Source organism: Manis javanica, chromosome 17, assembly GCF_040802235.1.
Source record: "Manis javanica isolate MJ-LG chromosome 17, MJ_LKY, whole genome shotgun sequence".
In the NCBI taxonomy this organism is placed as follows: domain Eukaryota; kingdom Metazoa; phylum Chordata; class Mammalia; order Pholidota; family Manidae; genus Manis; species Manis javanica.
This window is the reverse complement of record NC_133172.1, coordinates 28,850,660-28,871,272: the sequence shown is the minus strand read 5'-3', so window position 1 is coordinate 28,871,272 and position 20,613 is coordinate 28,850,660. Positions and strand designations below refer to the sequence as shown.

The 20,613-nt window shown below is 39.5% G+C and overlaps 1 protein-coding gene across 4 annotated transcripts in view; it reads right to left on the bottom strand.

Moving 5' to 3' along the window:
* Window positions 1-20,613, bottom strand: part of PHKB (phosphorylase kinase regulatory subunit beta) — a 337,121-nt gene that overhangs the window by 121,064 nt on the left and 195,444 nt on the right. For all 4 annotated transcript variants that reach the window (XM_036996511.2, XM_036996510.2, XM_036996512.2 and 1 more), the window contains one exon: window positions 858-953. In XM_036996511.2, coding sequence (XP_036852406.2) covers window positions 858-953 — 96 coding nt within the window. The remainder of the gene's footprint in view (window positions 1-857; window positions 954-20,613) is intronic.

Here is a 20,613-nt window from a genome sequence, read left to right as displayed (position 1 = left end):
AAATTATATGGAAGCATGTAAAAAAATGTTGTCAACCTAAGATTGTGAATGAATGGTAGAATAATGAGTAGATATTTAATTATTTGCTTATTTGTGGGTTGTTTTTCTTTTATCATAATCTTGTACTACTTATATAAAATAGTTATTTTTTAAATAAATTATTCCATTTTAGGTGTTTTCTAAGAACACAATCATAAATAATCCCTAGACAAATCTACAGTTGGGTATAATAGTGTATCAGACAAAGAGAAAACACAAATCAAATGAGAGAAAAGAAACAAGGCAAGTAATTTTATTCAAAAGAAATATAAATTGTGAAAAAAAATTTTCTAATATTCCATGAAAAAAACAATTATTTTGGTATGATGTTGCTAAAAAATATATATTTATCTAATTTCCAAGTTCTACAAGAGACTCAAAGGACAAGGCAGCTTTGTCTACAGCTCTGTTCACTTCTTGAACAAAGTCTCCACAGGCCAGGATAGTTTGAGGCAACATCTATTCTCTCTTTTCATCTTTTCTAGCAACCTCTAAAATTTTGGAGCACTTTCTTGGAAAAGAAAACAAAACAACATAACAATCATAAAAGGTAGTTCATATTAATTTGCTTTAAAAATATCTTACATGTGTTCGTTGTGCTTCAGAAGATCCAAGACTGATGAGAATTAGACTTGGGGTGGATTAATGATTGTGCATTGAGTCCCCGGTACAGAATTTTATTTTTAACTGTTAACAACCATTTGATCAATAAATGTGAGAGATGCCCTCTCAAAAAAAAAAATCCAATTCATATGACACCAAAGCACAAGTAACAAAAGAGAAAATAAATTGTACTTCTTCAAAAAAAAATATCTTACATGTGATCTTGATTCTCTGGGTAACAGTGAGCACAAAGTTTGTCTATTGCGATTGTGAGCATCAAGATCCACAAATATAACCGACCAAGAACAGCCCTGGAATGACAGAGAAAAACATTTCCTAATTACAAAAAAAGAACTTGTAGAATGTTGGGCATTCTGACTAAGTAATTTCACAAAAATACTAACCACTGGTTGCATTCAAGAATGACATGATAGGTTTTACTTTTTTTATATAGACAGTATTTCTTAAATTTTGTGCAATAAACATATTAATTTTATAATAAAAATGTTATTTTTACATTTTCCCTATTTCTCCTTTGCTTATGAATCAACTATATTAGTTATAGTATAACTAATCAATTCAGGATATTTATTTTAATAAAAATAAAAGCTGAGCAGGATCATGGGAAGATGGTGGCATGAGTAGTTCAGAGGAGATTTTCTCCCCAAAACATATATATTTATGAAAATACAATAAATACAACTATTCCTAAAAGAGACACCAGTGGATGCAGTACAACAGCCAAAATACATCTACATCTGTGAGAACTCAACATCAAACGAAGGGGGTAAGATACAAGCCACGGCCAGGCGGGACCCGAATGCGCCCCCACCCCAAAACCCGGCGGAAAGAAAGAAGTCGGAATGGGGAGGGAGTGAAAGCCCAGGACTGCTAAACAACCAGCTCTAGAAATCTGCTTCCGGAACACAGACACAAGGTGCATGGGGTGCTGGATATTAGAGAAGTGGAAAAGCAAAACCTGTGGGCAGGTCCCCGCAACCAGCGACCCTGAGACAAAAGAAAAGCGAGTGCTTTCTGCAAGTCTTAAAGAGACAGGGACTGCATAGCTGGACGATGTCGCCACGGCACACGCAGTCAGCAGCTGGGAATTCCGGGGAAACTTAGGCGCCCTAAACCCCTGGGAGGCAGTGCAGCTCGGAAGCCCCTCACGGCACTAAGCAGCCTGCAAGTCGTTCCTCCAACTGGTGTGGACCCTGACCCACTGGCCCAGTAGCGGGAGAGTGACAGCACGTGCAGGGGACGGAAGCACCGGAAGGGACCTGGAGTGGATCGCATGTGCCAGTGGTGCCAGATGGGAACAGGAGAGGCTTGTGCAAGCCCGCAGCAGTGGAACTGAACAGCACAGGTGCGGCTCGTGCGCACCGGTGGCAGTGAGGCCTGAGGAGCCCAGTAGAGGCCCGTGTGGGAGAGCCCCGCGCACACCTGCAGTGAAGCCAGAGGGAACAGGAGTGCTCCTAGCAGCCGACTGGAATGCCAGCCCAATGCACAGGCTCACGGGCCACACCCAAAGGCCACTGCTGCCACACAGATGCCTGGAAGGGGTGCTGCTAGCACAGAGGAGTGCACCTGACATGTCTGGCACTACCCGCAGGGCTCCGTGCTGCTCTGACAGAGACCCACCCACAGCAGTTTAGGGGACTAACCCAGTGGTAGCTCCAGGAGTGCGGGTAACCGTCACAGGCAGAGGAGAAGGGCAAGGCATCCAGCAAGCAGGAAAGGACTTTCTTCTTCCAGCTGACACACCTGCAACCTGTCTACAGCCACTGCTATCACCATGAAAAAGCAAAAAAATTTAGTCCAGTCCAAGATAGTTCAAACAACACCTGAGAAAGGATCTGCAGAGGCAGACCTAACCAGTCTCCCTGAAGAAGAATTCAAAATTGAAATCATAAACATGCTGACAGAGCTGCAGAGAAATATGCAAGAGTTAAGGGATGAAGTCCGGAGGGAGATTACAGAAGTCCAGAGGGAGATCACAGAAGGGAAACAAACTCTGGAAGGATTTATAAGCAGAATGGATAAGATGCTAGAGGCCATTGATGGAATAGAAACTAGAAACCAGTGAACAGGAATGCATAGAAGTTGACGCAGAGAGAGATAAAAGGATCTCCAGGAATGAAATAATATTAAGAGAACTGTGTGACCAATACAAAAGGAACAACATCTTCATTATAGGGGTACCAGAGGAAGAAGAGAGAGAAAAAGGGATAAAAAGTGTCTTTGAAGAAATAATTGCTGAGAACTTCCCCAAACTGGGGGAGGAAACACTTGCTCAGACTACAGAAGTACACAGAACTCCCAAGAGATGGGACCCAAAGAGGAAAACACCACGACACATAATAATTAAAATGGCAAAGATCAAGGACAAGGACAGAGTACTAAAGGCAGCCAGAGAGAGAAAAAAGGACACCTACAAAGGAAAACCCATCAGGCTATCATCAGACTTCTCAACAGAAACCTTACAGGCCAGAAGAGAATGGCATGATATATTTAATGCAATGAAACCAAAGGGCCTTGAACCAAGGATACTGTATCCAGCACAATTATCATTTAAATATGAAGAAAGGATTAAGCAATTCCCAGATGAGCAAAAGTTGAGGAAATTTGTTCCCACAAACCACCTCTACAGGGTATCTTAGAGGGACTGCTCTAGATGGGAGCACTCTAAAAAAGAGCACCAAACAAAACACACAACATATGAAGAATGGAGGAGGAGAAGAAAGAAGGGGAAGAAATAATCATCAGACTGTGTTTACAACAGCTCAATAAGCAACTTAAGTCAGACAGTAAGGTAGTAAACAAGCTACCTTGGAACCTTTGGTAACCATGAATCTAAAGCCTGCAATGGCAAAAAGTACGTATCATTCAATAATCACCCTAAATGTAAATGGACTGAATGCACCAATCAAAAGACACAGAGTAATAGAATAGATAAAAAAGCAAGACCCATCTATATGTTGCTTACAAGAGACTCACCTCAAACCCAAAGACATGCACAGATTAAAGGTCAAGGGATAGAGAAAGATATTAAATGCAAACAACACAGAGAAAAAAGCAGGTGTTGCAATACTAGTATCAGACAAAACAGACTTCAAAATAAAGAAAGTAACAAGAGATAAGGAAGGACATTACATAATGACAAAGTGCTCAGTCCAACAAGAGGATATAACCATTATAAACATATATTCACCCAATAAAGGAGCACCAACATATGTGAAACAAAAACTAACAGAATTAAAGGAGGAAATAGAAAGCAATGCATTAATTTTGGGAGACATTAACACACCACTCACTCCAAAGGACAGATCCACCAGACAGAAAATAAGTAAGGACAAGGACGCACTGAACAACACACTAGAACAGATGGACCTAATATACATCTATAGAACTCTACATCCAAAAGCAACAGGATATACATTCTTCTCAAGTGCACATGGAACATTCTCCAAAACAGACCACATACTAGGCCACAAAAAGAGCCTCAGTAAATTCCAAAAGATTGAAATCCTACCGACCACCTTTTCACACCACAAAGGCATAAAACTAGAAATAAACTGTACAAAGAAAGCAAAAGGCTCACAAACACATGGAGGCTTAACAACACACTCCAAAATAATCAATGGATCAATGAACAAATCAAAATGGAGATCCAGCAATATATGGAAACAAATGACAACAACAACACAGTGTGTGACCAATACAAAAAGCCCCAACTTCTGTGGGACGCAGCGAAAGCAGTCTTAAGAGGAAAGTATATAGCGATCCAGGCACACTTAAAGAAGGAAAACAATCCCAAATGAATAGTCTAATATCACAATTATCGAAACTGGAAAAAGAAGAACAAATGAGGCCTAAAGTCAGCAGAAGGAGGGACATAATAAAGATCAGAGAAGAAATAAGCAAAATTGAGAAGAATAAAACAATAGAAAAAAAAACACTGAAACCAAGAGCTGGTTCTTTGAGAAAATAAACAAAATAGATAAGCCTCTAGCCAAACTTATTAAGAGAAAAAGAGAATCAAGACACATCAACAGAATCAGAAATGAGAATGGAAAAATCACAACAGTCTCCACAAAAATACAAAGAATTATTAAAGACTACTATGAAAATCTATATGCTAACAAGCTGGAAAACCTAGAAGAAATGGACAACTTCCTAGAAAAATACAACCTTCCAAGACCGACCAATGAAGAAACACAAAAGTTAAACCAATTACGAGCAAAGAAATTGAAACGGTAATCAAAAACTACTCAAGAACAAAACCCCTGGGCCAGACGGATTTACCTCAAAATTTTATCAGACATACAGAGAAGATATAATACCCATTCTCCTTAAAGTTTTCCAAAAAATAGAAGAGGAGGGAATACTCCCAAACTCATTCTATGAAGCCAGCCAGCATCACCCTAATACCAAAACCAGGCAAAGACCCCACCAAAAAAGAAACCTACAGATCAATATCCCTGATGAATATAAATGCAAAAATACTCAACAAAATATTAGCAAACCGAATTTCAAACTACATCAGGAGGATCATACACCATGACCAAGTGGGATACATCCCAGGGATGCAAGGATGGTACAACATTCGAAAATCCATCAACATCATCCACCACATAAACAAAAAGAAGGACAAAAACCATATGATCATCTCCATAGATGCTGAAAAAGCATTTGACAAAATTCAACATCCATTCATGATAAAAACTCTCAACAAAATGGGCACAGAGGGCAAGTACCTCAACATAATAAAGGCCATCTATGATAAACCCACAGCTAACATTATACTGAACAGCGAGAGGCTGAAAGCTTTTCCTCTGAGATCGGGAACAAGACAGGTATGCCCACTCTCCCCACTGTTATTCAACGTGGTACTGGAGGTTCTAGCCATGGAAATCAGACAAAACAAAGAAATACAAGGAATCCAGATTGGTAAAGAAGAAGTCAAACTGTCACTATTTGCAGATGACATGATACTGTACATAAAAAACCCTAAAGACTCCACACCAAAACTACTAGAACTAATATCAGAATTCAGCAAAATTGCAGGATACAAAATTAACACACAGAAATCTGTGGCTTTCCTATACACTAACAATGAACTAATAGAAAGAGAAATCAGGAAAACAATTCTATTCACAGTAGCATCAAAAAGAATATAATACCTAGGAATAAACCTAACCAAGGAAGTGAAAGACCTATGCCCTGAAAATTTTAAGACACTCTTAAGAGAAATTAAAGAGGTCACTAACACATGGAAACTCATCGCATGCTCCTGGCTAGGAAGAATTAATACCATCAAAATGGCCACCCTGTCCAAAGCAATATACAGATTCGATGCAATCCCTATCAAATTACCAACAGCATTCTTCAATGAACTGGACCAAATAGTTCAAAAAATCATATGGAACCGCCAACGTCCCCGAATAGCCAAAGCAATCCTGAGAAGGAAGAATAAAGTGGGGGGGGATCTCATTCCTCAACTTCAAGCTCTACTACAAAGCCACAGTAATCAAGACAATTTGACACTGGCACAAGAACAGAGCCAGAGACCAGTGGAACAGAATAGAGACTCCAGACATTAACCCAAACATATGTGGCCAATTAATATATGATAAAGGAGCCCTGGACATACAATGGGGAAAAGACAATCTCTTCAACAGATGGTGCTGGCAAAACTGGAGAGCTACATGTAAGAGAATGAAACTGGATCATTGTCTAACCCCATACACAAAAGTAAACTCCAAATGGATCAAAGACCTGAATGTAAGTCATGAAACCATAAAATTCTTAGAAAAAAACATAGGCAAAAATCTCATGGACATAAACACAAGTGACTTCTCCATGAACATATCTCCCTGGGCAAGAAAAACAAAGGCAAAAATGAACAAGTGGGACTATATCAAGGCAAAAAGCTTCTGTACAGAAAAGGACACCATCAATAGAACAAAAAGGTATCGTACAGTATGTGAGAACATATTCATAAATGACAGATCTGATAAAGGATTGACATCCAAAATATATAAAGAGCTCATATGCCTCAACAAACAAAAAACAAATAATCCAATTATAAAATGGGCAGAAGAGCTGAATAGACAGTTCTCTATAGAAGAAATCTAGATGGCGAACAGGCACATGAAAAGATGCTCCACATCGCTAATCATCAGAGAAATGCAAATTAAAACCACAATGAGATATTACCTCACACCAGTAAGGATCGTCACCATCCAAAAGACAAACAACAACAAATGTTGGTGAGGTTGTGGAGAAAGGGGAACCCTCCTACACTGCTGGTGGGAATGTAAACTAGTTCAACCACTGTGGAAAGCAGTATGGAGGTTCCTCAGAATGCTGAAAATAGAAATACCATTTGACCTAGGAATTCTACTTCTAGGAATTTACCCTAAGAATGCAGCACTCCAGTTTGAAAAAGACAGATGCACCCCTATGTTTATCGCTGCACTATTTACAATAGCCAAGAAATGGAAGCAACCTAAATGTCCATCAGTAGATGAATGGAAAAAGAAGATGTGGTATATATACACAATGGAATATTACTCAGCCATAAGAAAAAAACAGACCTTACAATTTGCAACAACATGGATGGAGCTAGAGGGTATTATGCTCAGTGAAATAAGCCACATGGAGAAAGACAAGTACCAAATGATTTCACTCATATGTGGAATATAAGAACAAAGGAAAACTGAAGGAACAAAACAGCAGCAGAATCACAGAACCCAAGAATGGACTAATAGTTACCAAAGGGAAAGGGACTGGGGAGGATGGGTGGGAAGGGAGGCATAAGGGTGGGGAATAAGAAAGAGGGCATTACAATTAGCATGTATAGTGAGTGGGGGGCACGGGGAGGGCTGTGCAACCAGAGAAGACAAGTAGTGATTTTACAGCATCTTACTATGCAGATGGACAGTGACTGTAAAGGGGTATGTGGGGGGGACTTGGTGAAGGGAGGAGCCTAGTAAACATAATGTTCTTCATGTAATTGTAGATTAATGATACCAGAAAAAAAAAAAGCTGAGCAACAACTTTGATAATGAATAAAGCAAGAATTTGGATTCACAAAATCTGAATTGTACAGTTATAAAAGAATCCTGATTATATGACCAAACTAAACAAACTTAGATACGACCTAGAATTATGGATATAAAAAATCACTTGAATAAAACGTGAAGGTAGAACAACCTCACAAAATACTAGGTAATATTAATGATATGTCAGGCACTGTGCTTTATGTTTTACATGGATTATTCTCATTCAATCCTCACATGCAGTTATTATTGTCCCCATTTTACTGAAAGGGTGCCAAATCTTAATTTAACAGAACAAGTATTCAAAATCAAGTCTCTGACACAAGCCCACACCTAGGTTATACAATTTCTCACACTAAAAATATCTTTTAATTAAGAACCAAAACTTCAAGAAAAGACAAATGTAACAAAAAATGTCAGTTGGTCTGACCAAATTAAAACTATTTACTATTTAACCATTAATACTTTCCATATCCAAGAGCATAGTCATAAGTAAACATGGCTTTGTTTTTTTAGTGTGGGACTAAATATTTTGAAAATGCAGAGAATGAAACTGTAATACAAACACTGTTTTCATTACAAAAGAAAACTCAGAAAAATAAAAGTGGAAAGGAAGAAAACTTTCATAAATTTCACATAGCTTAATATTAGCTTCTAAATCTCATCCCAATTATCACCAACTTCAAAGATGCATTCATCCTGAAACTAAAATACCTCAAATCAATCACCTAGACTGAAATTCAAAATCTAGTAAGTACCTATGCCCTACATCCAAGTACTAGACTCACTATACATATAACATGTTCCTGGTTACCCATGTTCATACATGAATATTAGGTCATAAAATAGAATCATTTCTCATTTATTATATCATTTCTTAAATCTAAACTCTGACAAGAAAATGATTAAATGAACAAGGAATGAGTGAGGCCGTCTCTCAACAACTGGATGAATGCTAAATTGTCCTTTCTGTTATTTGAAAGTCCCTACTTCTCACCTCTACTCACAAAATTGAGTCCAACAAAGTTTCATGTACTAGCTGCCATTATCAGAGTGATGTGTTCTCTGCTTTAAGGAGAACAAACAAGAAGCAAGATAGAACCTCTAAGCTTAAGGAGCTTACCCAGGTGACATACATCCTGAATCAGATGACTGTTAAACCAAACAACAGACTGCACATAGTGATATGTGACTATGTGCCACATGAGTGGCTTGAATGAAAACTAATAAAGTTAATGGAAGGAAAACAGAATCGAGAACTTAGGCTACTTCATAAAGTAAGGACCAGAACTAGGAGCTGAGTTTGTGAGGAAAGGGGAGCAAGTAGGGTTGTTAGAACAAAACAGCAGAAAAATGAATGGGTATGAGATGTTGGAAGCCTGTGAATACACAAAGTAATAGGACTTATAATTTGTCCTTAGGCTCATAATTAATGAAGTTAATTGCATGCCAAATTAGTCTTACTTGAATTAAAAAAAAATACAATCTATGGACTGTTTCATATATCAAACATAAAGATAATTTATAAATAATGAAGTGGCAAATTTGGCAATTCTTGCCACTGTTCGAATAATATAAACAACTACCTTCTATTTTCTGGCCACAAATAAATGGCTTATTTATCTAAATCAAAGTATTTGCTCAGATCTCTTCCTCTGCCAGCCTCCAAGAAATATGTGCAAAAAATATATAATCTGATGTTACTATATTTCAACACAGATCAAAGTATAGTTAAGTATATTCCTTCACTGTTCTCTTAAAAAATACACCACAATTTAGGTATACAGTCCAGATTAACAGAATAAATTTCACCCAAGGCCATGGGCAGCTATTCCTATTCAGAAGCAAAATTTTTAAAAAGACATCAAGAAGAATCTATATATGGAATTAATTGTCACCTATTTCAAATTATCAGAAATATTAATTTTACGCCAGCAAATTACAAAGGAAGCTAGATATGTCTGCATTGCCTTGAATATTTTGCATAATATAAGCAGTCTCTCTAGTCATCACAATTCAGATTCTGGCCTCAGCTCATCTCGATTCCTCTCTAAAGACAGGCATATGACAGGATGTTTTACATGTATATGTCACTCCAGAGTATCTGATTAACTATGGATATTTTATTTTCATCTTCCATTTCCTCAAATCATCACAACTCTGCCATAATATCCTGACTCCATCTAAAGAGTATGTTTTAAAACTGACAGTTCAAATTTCACTACCAAATTGAGTTTCTGTACCTGTATTCTAATAAATATGCTAGAAGATGATTCAACCTGACCACTGTCATGGGAACTTGAGTTCCAATAGTGGAAAAAGGCTGTAGTGAACCATCAACTCCAGTCTCCATAACCACAACACTTCTGAGATGGTATCTGAGACAAACAGTGACATTATGACATAAGACACTGATGATCTTCTTAGTCTCAAAGCAAAATGACTTGAAGAATTGTTGGGGCTTACTTTGCCCCATCAGTCACTTTTCTGAATCTGAGCTAATGAGTCTACTCCCCTCATCTAGCAACAAAGAATAACCCAAGATGGAATTGGTTGTATATGTACTCATCAGGATATATACTATACATGATCTTTCTATTCTTCTGGAAACAAAAACGCACCACTGTGATCAGAAGACTTTCTTCTCCAGTTCAGCATCAGGATGTCCTTTAGCTCTATGGCAGAGCCTGGCAAGCACTCTTCTTGCATAAAGGCTATTTACAGTGGGAATTACCCCTCTGCACCATGGCTATGATGGCAATGTGTGTGTGAACAGTCAACTTTTACTTACTGATGCAACAGTATCTTCTAGTAGCCCTTCTCACAAGCCATGCTCCTCCTCTTTACAGAAGGTCCTACCCACATCTGTTAGAGGAATTTTCAAAATTCAGAGAGAGATGAACCTGAGTACTAACTCTCAGGGTTTCAGAAGAGTAGAGCTGAGACTCAGGCCCAGGAGTCACAAAACTGTTGTTTGCAATGTCTGTGACAGTTGCTAAATGTAAATTATAATTTATTTAAGTATTTCTATTTAAATTTTGCTAAATATTACTTAATATTTCTATATATTTGTCACTATATTTAGACAGAATATATTTGAAACCACAATAAAACATGGGATTCTTACATTGAGAGGATTATATGAATATATTTCTCAATGCTCCAAGTTAGCATTTATTACAAACTTATCATTAAAGAAATTAGGCCATTTTATCACATATTCTTAATGATATTTTATCACAAAGAAAAATGAGTTTTGAAAATAGTTTCAGAGTGAAGATTTAAATGATGCATTTTTTTCTTGAATAATAAGGTAAATCTGATATTTAAAAAATTTTTTTGGAACACATAATCATAACCAAAGCTAAAACTTATTCTTCTCAACAATTTCCCATTAAAATAAAAATTACTATTTGTTTTATCCTATACACTGAAGCACAAAAAGAGGAAAAGGTAAACCTTTTCACACTTCTCATCAAGTTCTGAACTCCTTCAGAATTTCAATAATTAAAAGAAAATGGAGTGGTCGAAAGGTATAAACTTCCAGTTGTAAAATAAGTAAGTCCTGAGGGTGTAATGTACAGCATGGTGACTACAGTTAATAACATTGTTTTGTCTATTTGCATGTTACTGAGGGAGTCAATTTTAAAAGTTCCTATGACAAGAAAAAAAAATTTAACTATGTGTGGTGATGGATGTTAACTAAGACATTGTGGTGATCATTTTGTAATATGTAAATATTGAATCATTATGACATACACCTGAAGCTAACATATTATTATATCAATTAAATCTGAATAGGAAAATTTAATTTAGAAAAAGAATAAGAAAATGGCTGAAAGATTAAAAGAAAAATGCACAGCTCTCACCTCTAAATGCAGAAACATTCAGGAGCTAAGATTTCCTGTACTAATAGTTGATATTCCAGATTCATTACCAAGCGGTTTTGGTTTAATTCCTGATTCTGTCTCTCCAATGTATGTCCTGTAAAAATCTTCCTCAACTCTCTGACCATTCATTTTGGCAGAAGGGCCCTTTCAGCTCCAAAGATCTATGCCTCTCTGAGTTGTCACCAACAGGAGATGCTCTTTGAAAGAGCATGCTTTTTGAAAACGCTAAATTAATTTAAAGACAGATGATCAGGTCTTCCAAAACACTCTATCAACAGTCTTTAGAAGTAACTGAGAACATCGATCTGACCTGAAATCCCTTAAGTCTTCAGGATTCTTGGGGTTTTCATTTGAACAGAAACATTTCTTTTTTATGTCAGTTTTTCTTCCAGCCACTGACTTTTAATCAGTCCACAGCTCTCTTAAGTACATAGAACTACATTATAAAATGATTAAAGAGTAAAAAGATTATTTTTAAATGTGAAACTGCTTGGCAGGTATATTTTTAATTTAACTGTTGTAAAGGTGGGAATTTTAACATTTTCAAAGTCAAGTTTCCATAATTCTCCACATCAGAAAAAAAGATGAGAGAGAATTTACAAACTAGGATACTCTCCAAAAAATGGAAGATGGAGAAGCTCTACTTGCAACACATGACAGCTGTGCAGCTAAATGAGCATAACATCATCTGTCTATAGTTCTATCTGAAATGAAGGAACAGTCAAGTCAGTAAAGCATAACTATTCTTGAAATATACGTGAGATAAAAAAGGTAAAACCGGAGGGAGGAGACAACATGGCAGCGTGAGTAGGACAGTGGGAATCTCTTCCCAAAAACATATATTTCTGAAAATACAACAAATACAACTAATCCTAAAAGAGAGACCAGAAGACACAGGACAACAGCCAGACAACATCCACAAGTGCGAGACCCCAGCGCCTGGTGAAAGGGGTAAGATACAACCCCCGGCCCGGCAGGACCCGAGCACGCCTCCGCGTAGCTCCCGGCAGGAGGGAGAGGGAGCGCAGGACTGCTAAACACCCAGCCCCAGCCACCCACAACAGAGTGCACAAACAGTTCATGCGTGGAGGGCTGGAAACTAGGGAAACAGGGCAGCAAGACCTCTGAGTGGGTTCCGAAGCTGCTGCCCCTGTGACAAAGAAAAGTGGGTGCTTTTTGAAAGTCTTAAAGGAACAGGGATTTAACAGCTGGACAGAAACAACACAGGACACAGCCCAGGGGCTGGAAATTACAGGAAAAACTGGGCGCACTAACCCCCTGGGCAAGAGCTCTGAGACTCCTCACAGTGGTAAACAGCGAAACAGCCCCCCCCTCCCAGTCCATTACCCCTCTGGGTGCTGTGAAAGCAGAGAAGCAGCCTAAGGTAGACCACGCCCACAAAAAGGGAGATTCCTCCATACCAGCAGGGGAAGACACAAAGACCCAGTCTACATGCAATTACCCAACACCAGCCACTAGGGGTCGCAGCTGTCCCAGTAAAGAAAGGCCAGTAGCAAGTAAAAAGTTTGACTCTCGTAGCTGACAGACAATAGCACCCGTCAACAAGAAAATGAAAAAAAATATGATCCAGACAAGACTAACCCAGACAGCTTAGGCATCTGCTACATCTTCCCCTGAGAAGGAACCTGGGGAGATAGACTTAACCAGTCTTCCAGAAAAAGAATTCAAAACAAAAGTCATAACCATGCTGATGGACTTGCAGAGAAATATGTAAGAACTAAGAAAGGAGAATACAGAAATAAAACAAGCTCTGGAAGGACTTCAAAACAGAATGGATGAGATGCAAGAGACCATTAATGGACTAGAAAACAGAGAACAGGAACGCAGAGAAGCTAATACAGAGAGAGATAAAAGGATCTCCAGGAATGAAAGAATTCTAAGAGAGCTGAGTGACCAACGAAATGGAACAATATCTGCATTATAGGGGTACCAGAAGAAGAAGAGAGAGAAAAAGAGATAGAAAGTGTCTTTGAAGAAATAATTGCCAAAAACTTCCCCAAACTAGGGGAAGAAATGGCCTCTCAGACCACAGAGATACACAGAATTCCATTGACAAGGGACCCCAGGAGGGCAACACCAAGACACATAATAATTAAAATGGCAAAGATCAAAGACAAGGACAAAGTATTAAAGGCAGCCAGAGAGAAAAAAAAAAGTTACCTACAAAGGAAAACCCATCAGGCTATCATCAGACTTCTCAACAGAAACCCTACAGGCCAGAAGAGAATGGCATGATATACTGAATGCAATGAAACAGAAGGGCCTCAAACCAAGAATACTGTATCTAGCATGATTATCATCTAAATATGAAGGAGGGATTAAACAATACCCACACAAGGAAAAGTTGAGGGAATTTGCCAACCACAAACCACCTTTACAGGGCATCCTACAGGGACTGCTCTAGATGGGAGCACTCCTGAAAAGAGTACACAACAAAACACCCAACATATGAAGAAGGGAGGAGAAGGAATAAGAAGGGAGAGAAATAAAGAATCATCAGACCGCCTTTATAATAGCTCAACAAGCGAGCTAAATTAGTAAGATAGCAAAGAAGCGAACACTGAACCTTTGGTAACCACAAACTTAAAGCCTGCAATGGCAATAAGTTCATACCATTCAATAATCACCCTAAATGTAAATGGACTGAATGCACCAATCAAAAGACACAGAGTAATAGAATGGATGAAAAAGCAGATCCATCCATATGCTGCTTACAACAGACTCACCTCAAACCCAAAGACATGCACAGACTTAAAGTCAAGGGATGGAAAAAGATATTTCATACAAACAACAGAGAGAAGAAAGCAGGTGTTGCAATTTTGGTATCAGACAAAACAGACTTCAAAATAAAGAAAGTAACAAAAGACAAAGAAGGACATTACATAATGATAAAGGGCTCAGTAAAACAAGAGGATATAACCATTATAAAAATATATGCCTCCAAATACAGGAGCACCAACATACCTGAAACAAATACTAACAGAACTAAAGGAGGAAATAGAATGCAATGCATTCATTCTAGGAGACTTCAACACACCACTCACTCCAAAGGACAGATCCAACAGACAGAGAATAAGTAAGGACACAGAGGCACTGAACAACACACTAGAACAGATGGACCTAACAGACATCTACAAAACTCTACATCCAAAAGCAACAGGAACACATTTTTCTCAAGTGCACATGGAACATTCTCCAGAATAGACCACATACTAGGCCACAAAAAGAGCCTCAGTAAATTCCAAAAGATTGAAATCCTACCAACCAACTTTTCACACCACAAAGGCATAAAACTAGAAATAAACTGTACAAAGAAAGCAAAAGGATCACAAACACATGGAGGCTTAACAACACACTCCAAAATAATCAATGGATCAATGAACAAATCAAAATGGAGATCCAGCAATATATGGAAACAAATGACAATAACAACACAATGTGTGACCAATACAAAAAGCCCCAACTTCTGTGGGACGCAGCGAAAGCAGTCTTAAGAGGAAAGTATATAGCGATCCAGGCACACTTAAAGAAGGAAAACAATCCCAAATGAATAGTCTAATATCACAATTATCGAAACTGGAAAAAGAAGAAGAAATGAGGCCTAAGGTCAGCAGAAGGACGGACATAATAAAGATCAGAGAGGAAATAAGCAAAATTGAGAAGAATAAAACAATAGAAAAAAATCACTGAAACCAAAAACTGTTTCTTCGAGAAAATAAACAAAATAGATAAGCCTCTAGCCAGACTTATTAAGAGGAAAAGAGAGTCAACACAAATCAACAGTATCAGAAACGAGAAAGGAAAAATCATGACGGACCCCACAGAAATACAAAGAATTATTAGAGAGTACTATGAAAACCTGTATGCTAACAAGCTGGGAAACCTAGGAGAAATGGACAACTTCCTAGAAAAATACAACCTTCCAAGAATGACCCAGAAAGAAACAGAAAATCTAAACAGACCAATAACGAGCAACAACATTGAAGCGGTAATCAAAAAACTACCAAAGAACAAAAACCAAGGGCCAGATGGATTCACCTCGGAATTTTATCAGAGATACAGGGAAGACATAATACCCATTCTCCTTAAAGTTTTCCAAAAAATAGAAGAGGAGGGGATACTCCCAAACTCATTCTATGAAGCTAACATCACCCTAATAACAAAACCAGGCAAAGACCCCACCAAAAAAGAAAACTACAGACCAATATCCCTTATGAATGTAGATGCAAATATAATCAACAAAATATTAGCAAACCGAATTCAAAAACACATCAAAAGGATCGTACACCATGACCAAGTGGGATTCATCCCAGGGATCCAAGGATTGTACAACATTCAAAAGCCCATCAACATCATTCACCACATCAACAAAAAGAAAGACAAAAAACACATGATCATCTCCATAGATGCTGAAAAAGCATTTGACAAAGTTCAACATCCATTCATGATAAACACTCTCAGCAAAATGGGAATAGAGGGCAAGTATATCAACATAATAAAGGACGTATATGATAAACCCACAGTCAACATTATATTGAACAGCGAGAAGCTGAGAGCTTTTCCTCTGAGATTGGGAACTAGACGGGGATGCCCACTTTCCACACTGCTATTTAACATACTACTGGAGGTCCTAGCCATGGCAATTATACAAAACTAAGAAATACAAGAAATCCACATTGGTAAAGAAGAAGTTAAACTGTCACTATTTACAGATGACATGATACTATACATAAAAAACCCTGAAGACTCCACCCCAAAACTACTAGAACTGATATCGGAATACAGCAAAGTTGCAGGATACAAAATTAATACACAGAAATCTGTGGCTTTCCTATATACTAACAATGAACCAACAGAAAGAGAAATCAGGAAAACAACTCCATTCACAATTGCATCAAAAAAAATAAAATACCTGGGAATAAATGTAAACAAAGAAGTGATAAACTTACACTCTGAAAACTACAAGTTACTCTTAAGAGAAATTAAAGGGGAAACTAACATATGAAAACTCATCGATGCTTGTGGCTAGGAAGAATTAATATCGTCAAAATGGCCATCCTGCCCAAAGCAATATACAGATTCGATGCAATCCCTATGAAACACCAGCAACATTCTTAAATGAACTGGAACAAATAATTCAAAAATTCATATGGAAACACCAAAGACCTGGAATAGCCAAAGCAATCCTGAGAAAGAAGATTAAAGTAGGGGGGATCTCACTCCCCAACTTCAAGCTCTACTATAAAGCCATAGTAATCAAGACAATTTGGTACTGGCACAAGAAAAGAGCCACAGAACAATGGAACAGACTAGACAATCCAGACATTAACCCAGACATACATGGTCAATTATAATTTGATAAAAGGAGCCATGGACATTCAATGGTGAAATGACAGTCTCTTCAACAGATGGTGCTGGCAAAACTGGAGAGCTACATGCAGGAGAATGAAACTGGACCATTGTCTAACCCCATATAGAAAAGTAAACTAAAAATGGATCAAAGACCTGAATATAAGTCATGAAACCATTAAACTCTTGGAAAAAATCATAGGCAAAAACCTCTTAGATATAAAAATTAGTGACCTCTTCTTGAACATATCTCCCCGGGAAAGGAATACAACAGCAAAAATGAACAAGTGGGACAATATTAAGCTGAAAAGCTTCTGTACAGCAAAAGACACCATCAAGAGAACAAAAAGGAACCCTACAGTATGGGAGAATATCTTTGAAAATGACAGATTTGATAAAGGCTTGATGTCCAGAATATATAAAGAGCTCACACGCTTCAACAAACAAAAAACAAATAACCCAATTAAAAAATGGGCAGAGGAACTGAACAGACAGTTCTCCAAAAAAGAAATACAGATGGCCAACAGACACATGAAAAGCTGCTTCACTTCTCTAATTATCAGAGAAATGCAAATTAAAACTACAATGAGGTATCACCTCACACCAGTAAGAATGGCTGCCATCCAAAAAACAAACAACAACAAATGTTGGAGAGGCTGTGGAGAAACAGCAACCCACCTACACTGATGGTGGGAATGTAAATAGGTTCAACCATTGTGGAAAGCAGGATGGAGGTACATCAAAAAGCTCAAAACAGACTTACCATTTGACCCAGGAATTCCACTCCTAGGAATGTACCCTAAGAATGCAGCAATCAAGATTGAGAAAGACAGATGCACCCCTATGTTTATTGCAGCACTATTTACAATAGCCAAGAAATGGAAGCAACCTAAATGTCCATCGATAGATGAATGGATAAAGAAGATGTGGTACATATACACAATGGAATACTACTCAGCCAAAAGAAAAGGGAAAATCCTACCATTTGCAGCAACATGGATGGAGCTGGAGGGGATTATACCCAGTGAAATAAGCCAAGCGGTGAAAGAGAAATACCAAATGATTTTACTCATCTGTGGAGTATAAGAACAAAGGAAAAACTGAAGGAACAAAACAGAAGCAGAATCACAGAACTCAAGAATGGACTAACAGGTATCAAAGGGAAAGGGACTTGGGAGCATGGGTGGGTAGGGAGGGACAAGGATGGGGGGAAAAACAAGGGGGGTATTAAGATTAGCGTGCATGGGGGTGTGGGAGAAAGGGGAGGGCTGTACAACACAGAGAAGACAAGTAGTGATTCTACAACATTTTGCTATGCTGATGGACAAGGACGGTAAAGGGGTTTATAGGGGGGACCTGGTATAGGGGAGAGCCTAGTAAGCATAATATTTGTCATGTAAGTGTAGATTAATGATAACCAAAAAAAAAGCAGTTCCTGTGTGGTGACCTCCAATGAGTTCTACACAGTGGTATAAAGGGCATATAAAAGTGTAGGCAAAGGGGGAGGCGGAGGCAGGATGGCGGCATGAGTAGAGCAGTGGAAATCTCCTCCCAAAAACACATAGAGCTATGAAAATATAACAAAGAAAAATCTTCCTAAAATAGAGACCACAGGACACAGGACAACATCCAGACCACATCCACACCTGAAAGAAACCAGCGCCTTGTGAAGGAGGTAAGATACAAACCCCGGCCCGGCGGGACCCGAGTGCCCCTCCCCCCAGCTCCCAGCGGGTGGAAAGAAACCTGAGCGGTTTTTTTTTGGCGAGTGCTTTATGGAAGCCTTAAAGGGACAGGCCCCCATTGCTAGGGAGGGAGGGTGGCAGGACCGGTGGGACCGGCACCTGAGGACAAAGAATATCCCGCGTTTCTCCCTGTGGGACCGGCGGGCGGGTGCCTGAGACCGGCGACTGAGGACGGAGGAAATCGTGCGTTTTCCCCCTTTTTTTTTTTTTTCTCTTTTTGGCGAGCACTTTTTGGAAGCCTAAAAGGGACAGGGACCCCGGTGCTAGGGAGGCGGGGCGGCGGGACTGGTGAGCGGGTGCCTGGGACCGGCGCCTAAGGACAAAGAATATCCCACGTTTTTCCCTGCGGGACTGGTGGGCGGGTGCCTGAAACCGGCACTTGAGGACAGAGGAAATCGTGCGTTTTTCCCCTTTTTTTACCTCTTTTTTGCGAGTGCTTTTTGGAAGCCTACAAGGGACAGGGACCCTGGTGCTAGGGAGGCAGGGTGGCGGGACTGGTGAGCGGGTGCCTGGGACCGGCACCTGAGGACAAAGAATATCCCGCGTTTTTCCCTGTGGGACTGGTGGGCGGGTGCTTGAGACCGGCACCTGAGGACGGAGGAAATTGCGTGTTTTTCCCCTTTTTTTCTCTCTTTTTGGCGAGGGCTTTCTGGAAGCCTTAAAGGGACAGGGACCCCGGTGCTAGGGAGGCAGTGCGGAAGGACTGGTGAGCGGGTGCCTGGGACCAGCACCTGAGGACAAAGAATATCGAGCATTCTTTCCCTGCGGGACCAGTGGGTGGGTGCTTTTTGGAAGCATTGAAAGGACAGGGACCCTGGTGCTAGGGAGACAGGGTAGCAGGACCAGTGAGCGGGTGCCTGGGACCGGCACCTGAGGACAAAAAAAAAAAAAAAATCGCGTGTTTTTTCCTTTTTTTTTCTTTCTGTTCCCTCTCTCATTGTTGCTGTTGTTGCTTTGGTTTGGAGAGTGCTTTTTGAAAGTCTTAAAGGGGCAGGACAGGTCACTTAGACCAGAGGCAGGGAATATGGGGATCTCTGGGCACTCTAATCCTCTGGGCAGCAGGGAGCACAGAGGCCCCTTACGGAGATAAATAGCCTCCCGGCCGCTTCCCCTCCAATGGGGCTCCACCATTTTGGAGGAACAGCCCCAGCCAGGCCAAGCCCACAGCAACAATGGAGATAAACCCCATAGCAACTGGGCAGGAAGCAGAAGCCCTGTCTGCGCACAGTTGCCCAGCACAAGCCACTAGAGGTCGCTATTCTCCCAGGAGAAGACCACAAATCAACAAGAAGGGAAGCTCTTCCAGCGGTCACTTCGACCAGCTTTGCAAACTATCTCTATCACCATGAAAAGGCAAAACTACAGGCAGACAAAGATCACAGAGACAACACCTGAGAGGGAGACAGACCTAACTAGTCCTCCTGAGGAAGAATTCAAAATAAAAATCATGAACATGCTGACAGAGATGCAGAGAAAAATGCAAGAACAATGGGATGAGATGCAGAGAAAAATGCAAGAGCAGTGGGATGAGATGCAGAGAAAACTGCAAGAGCAGTGGGGTGAAGTCTGGAAGGACATCACAGATGTCAGGAAAGAGATCACACAAGTGAAACAATCCCTGGAAGGATTTATAAGCAGAATGGATAAGATGCAAGAGGCCATTAAAGGAATAGAAGCCAGAGAACAGGAACGTATAGAGGCTGACATAGAGAGAGATAAAAGGATCTCCAGGAATGAAATAACACTAAGAAAAATATGTGACCAAGCCAAAAGGAATAATATTCGTATTATAGGGATACCAGAAGAAGAAGAAAGAGGAAAAGGGAAAGTCTCTTTGAAGAAATAATTGCTGAAAACTTCCCCAAACTGGGGGAGGAAATAATCGAACAGACCATGGAATTA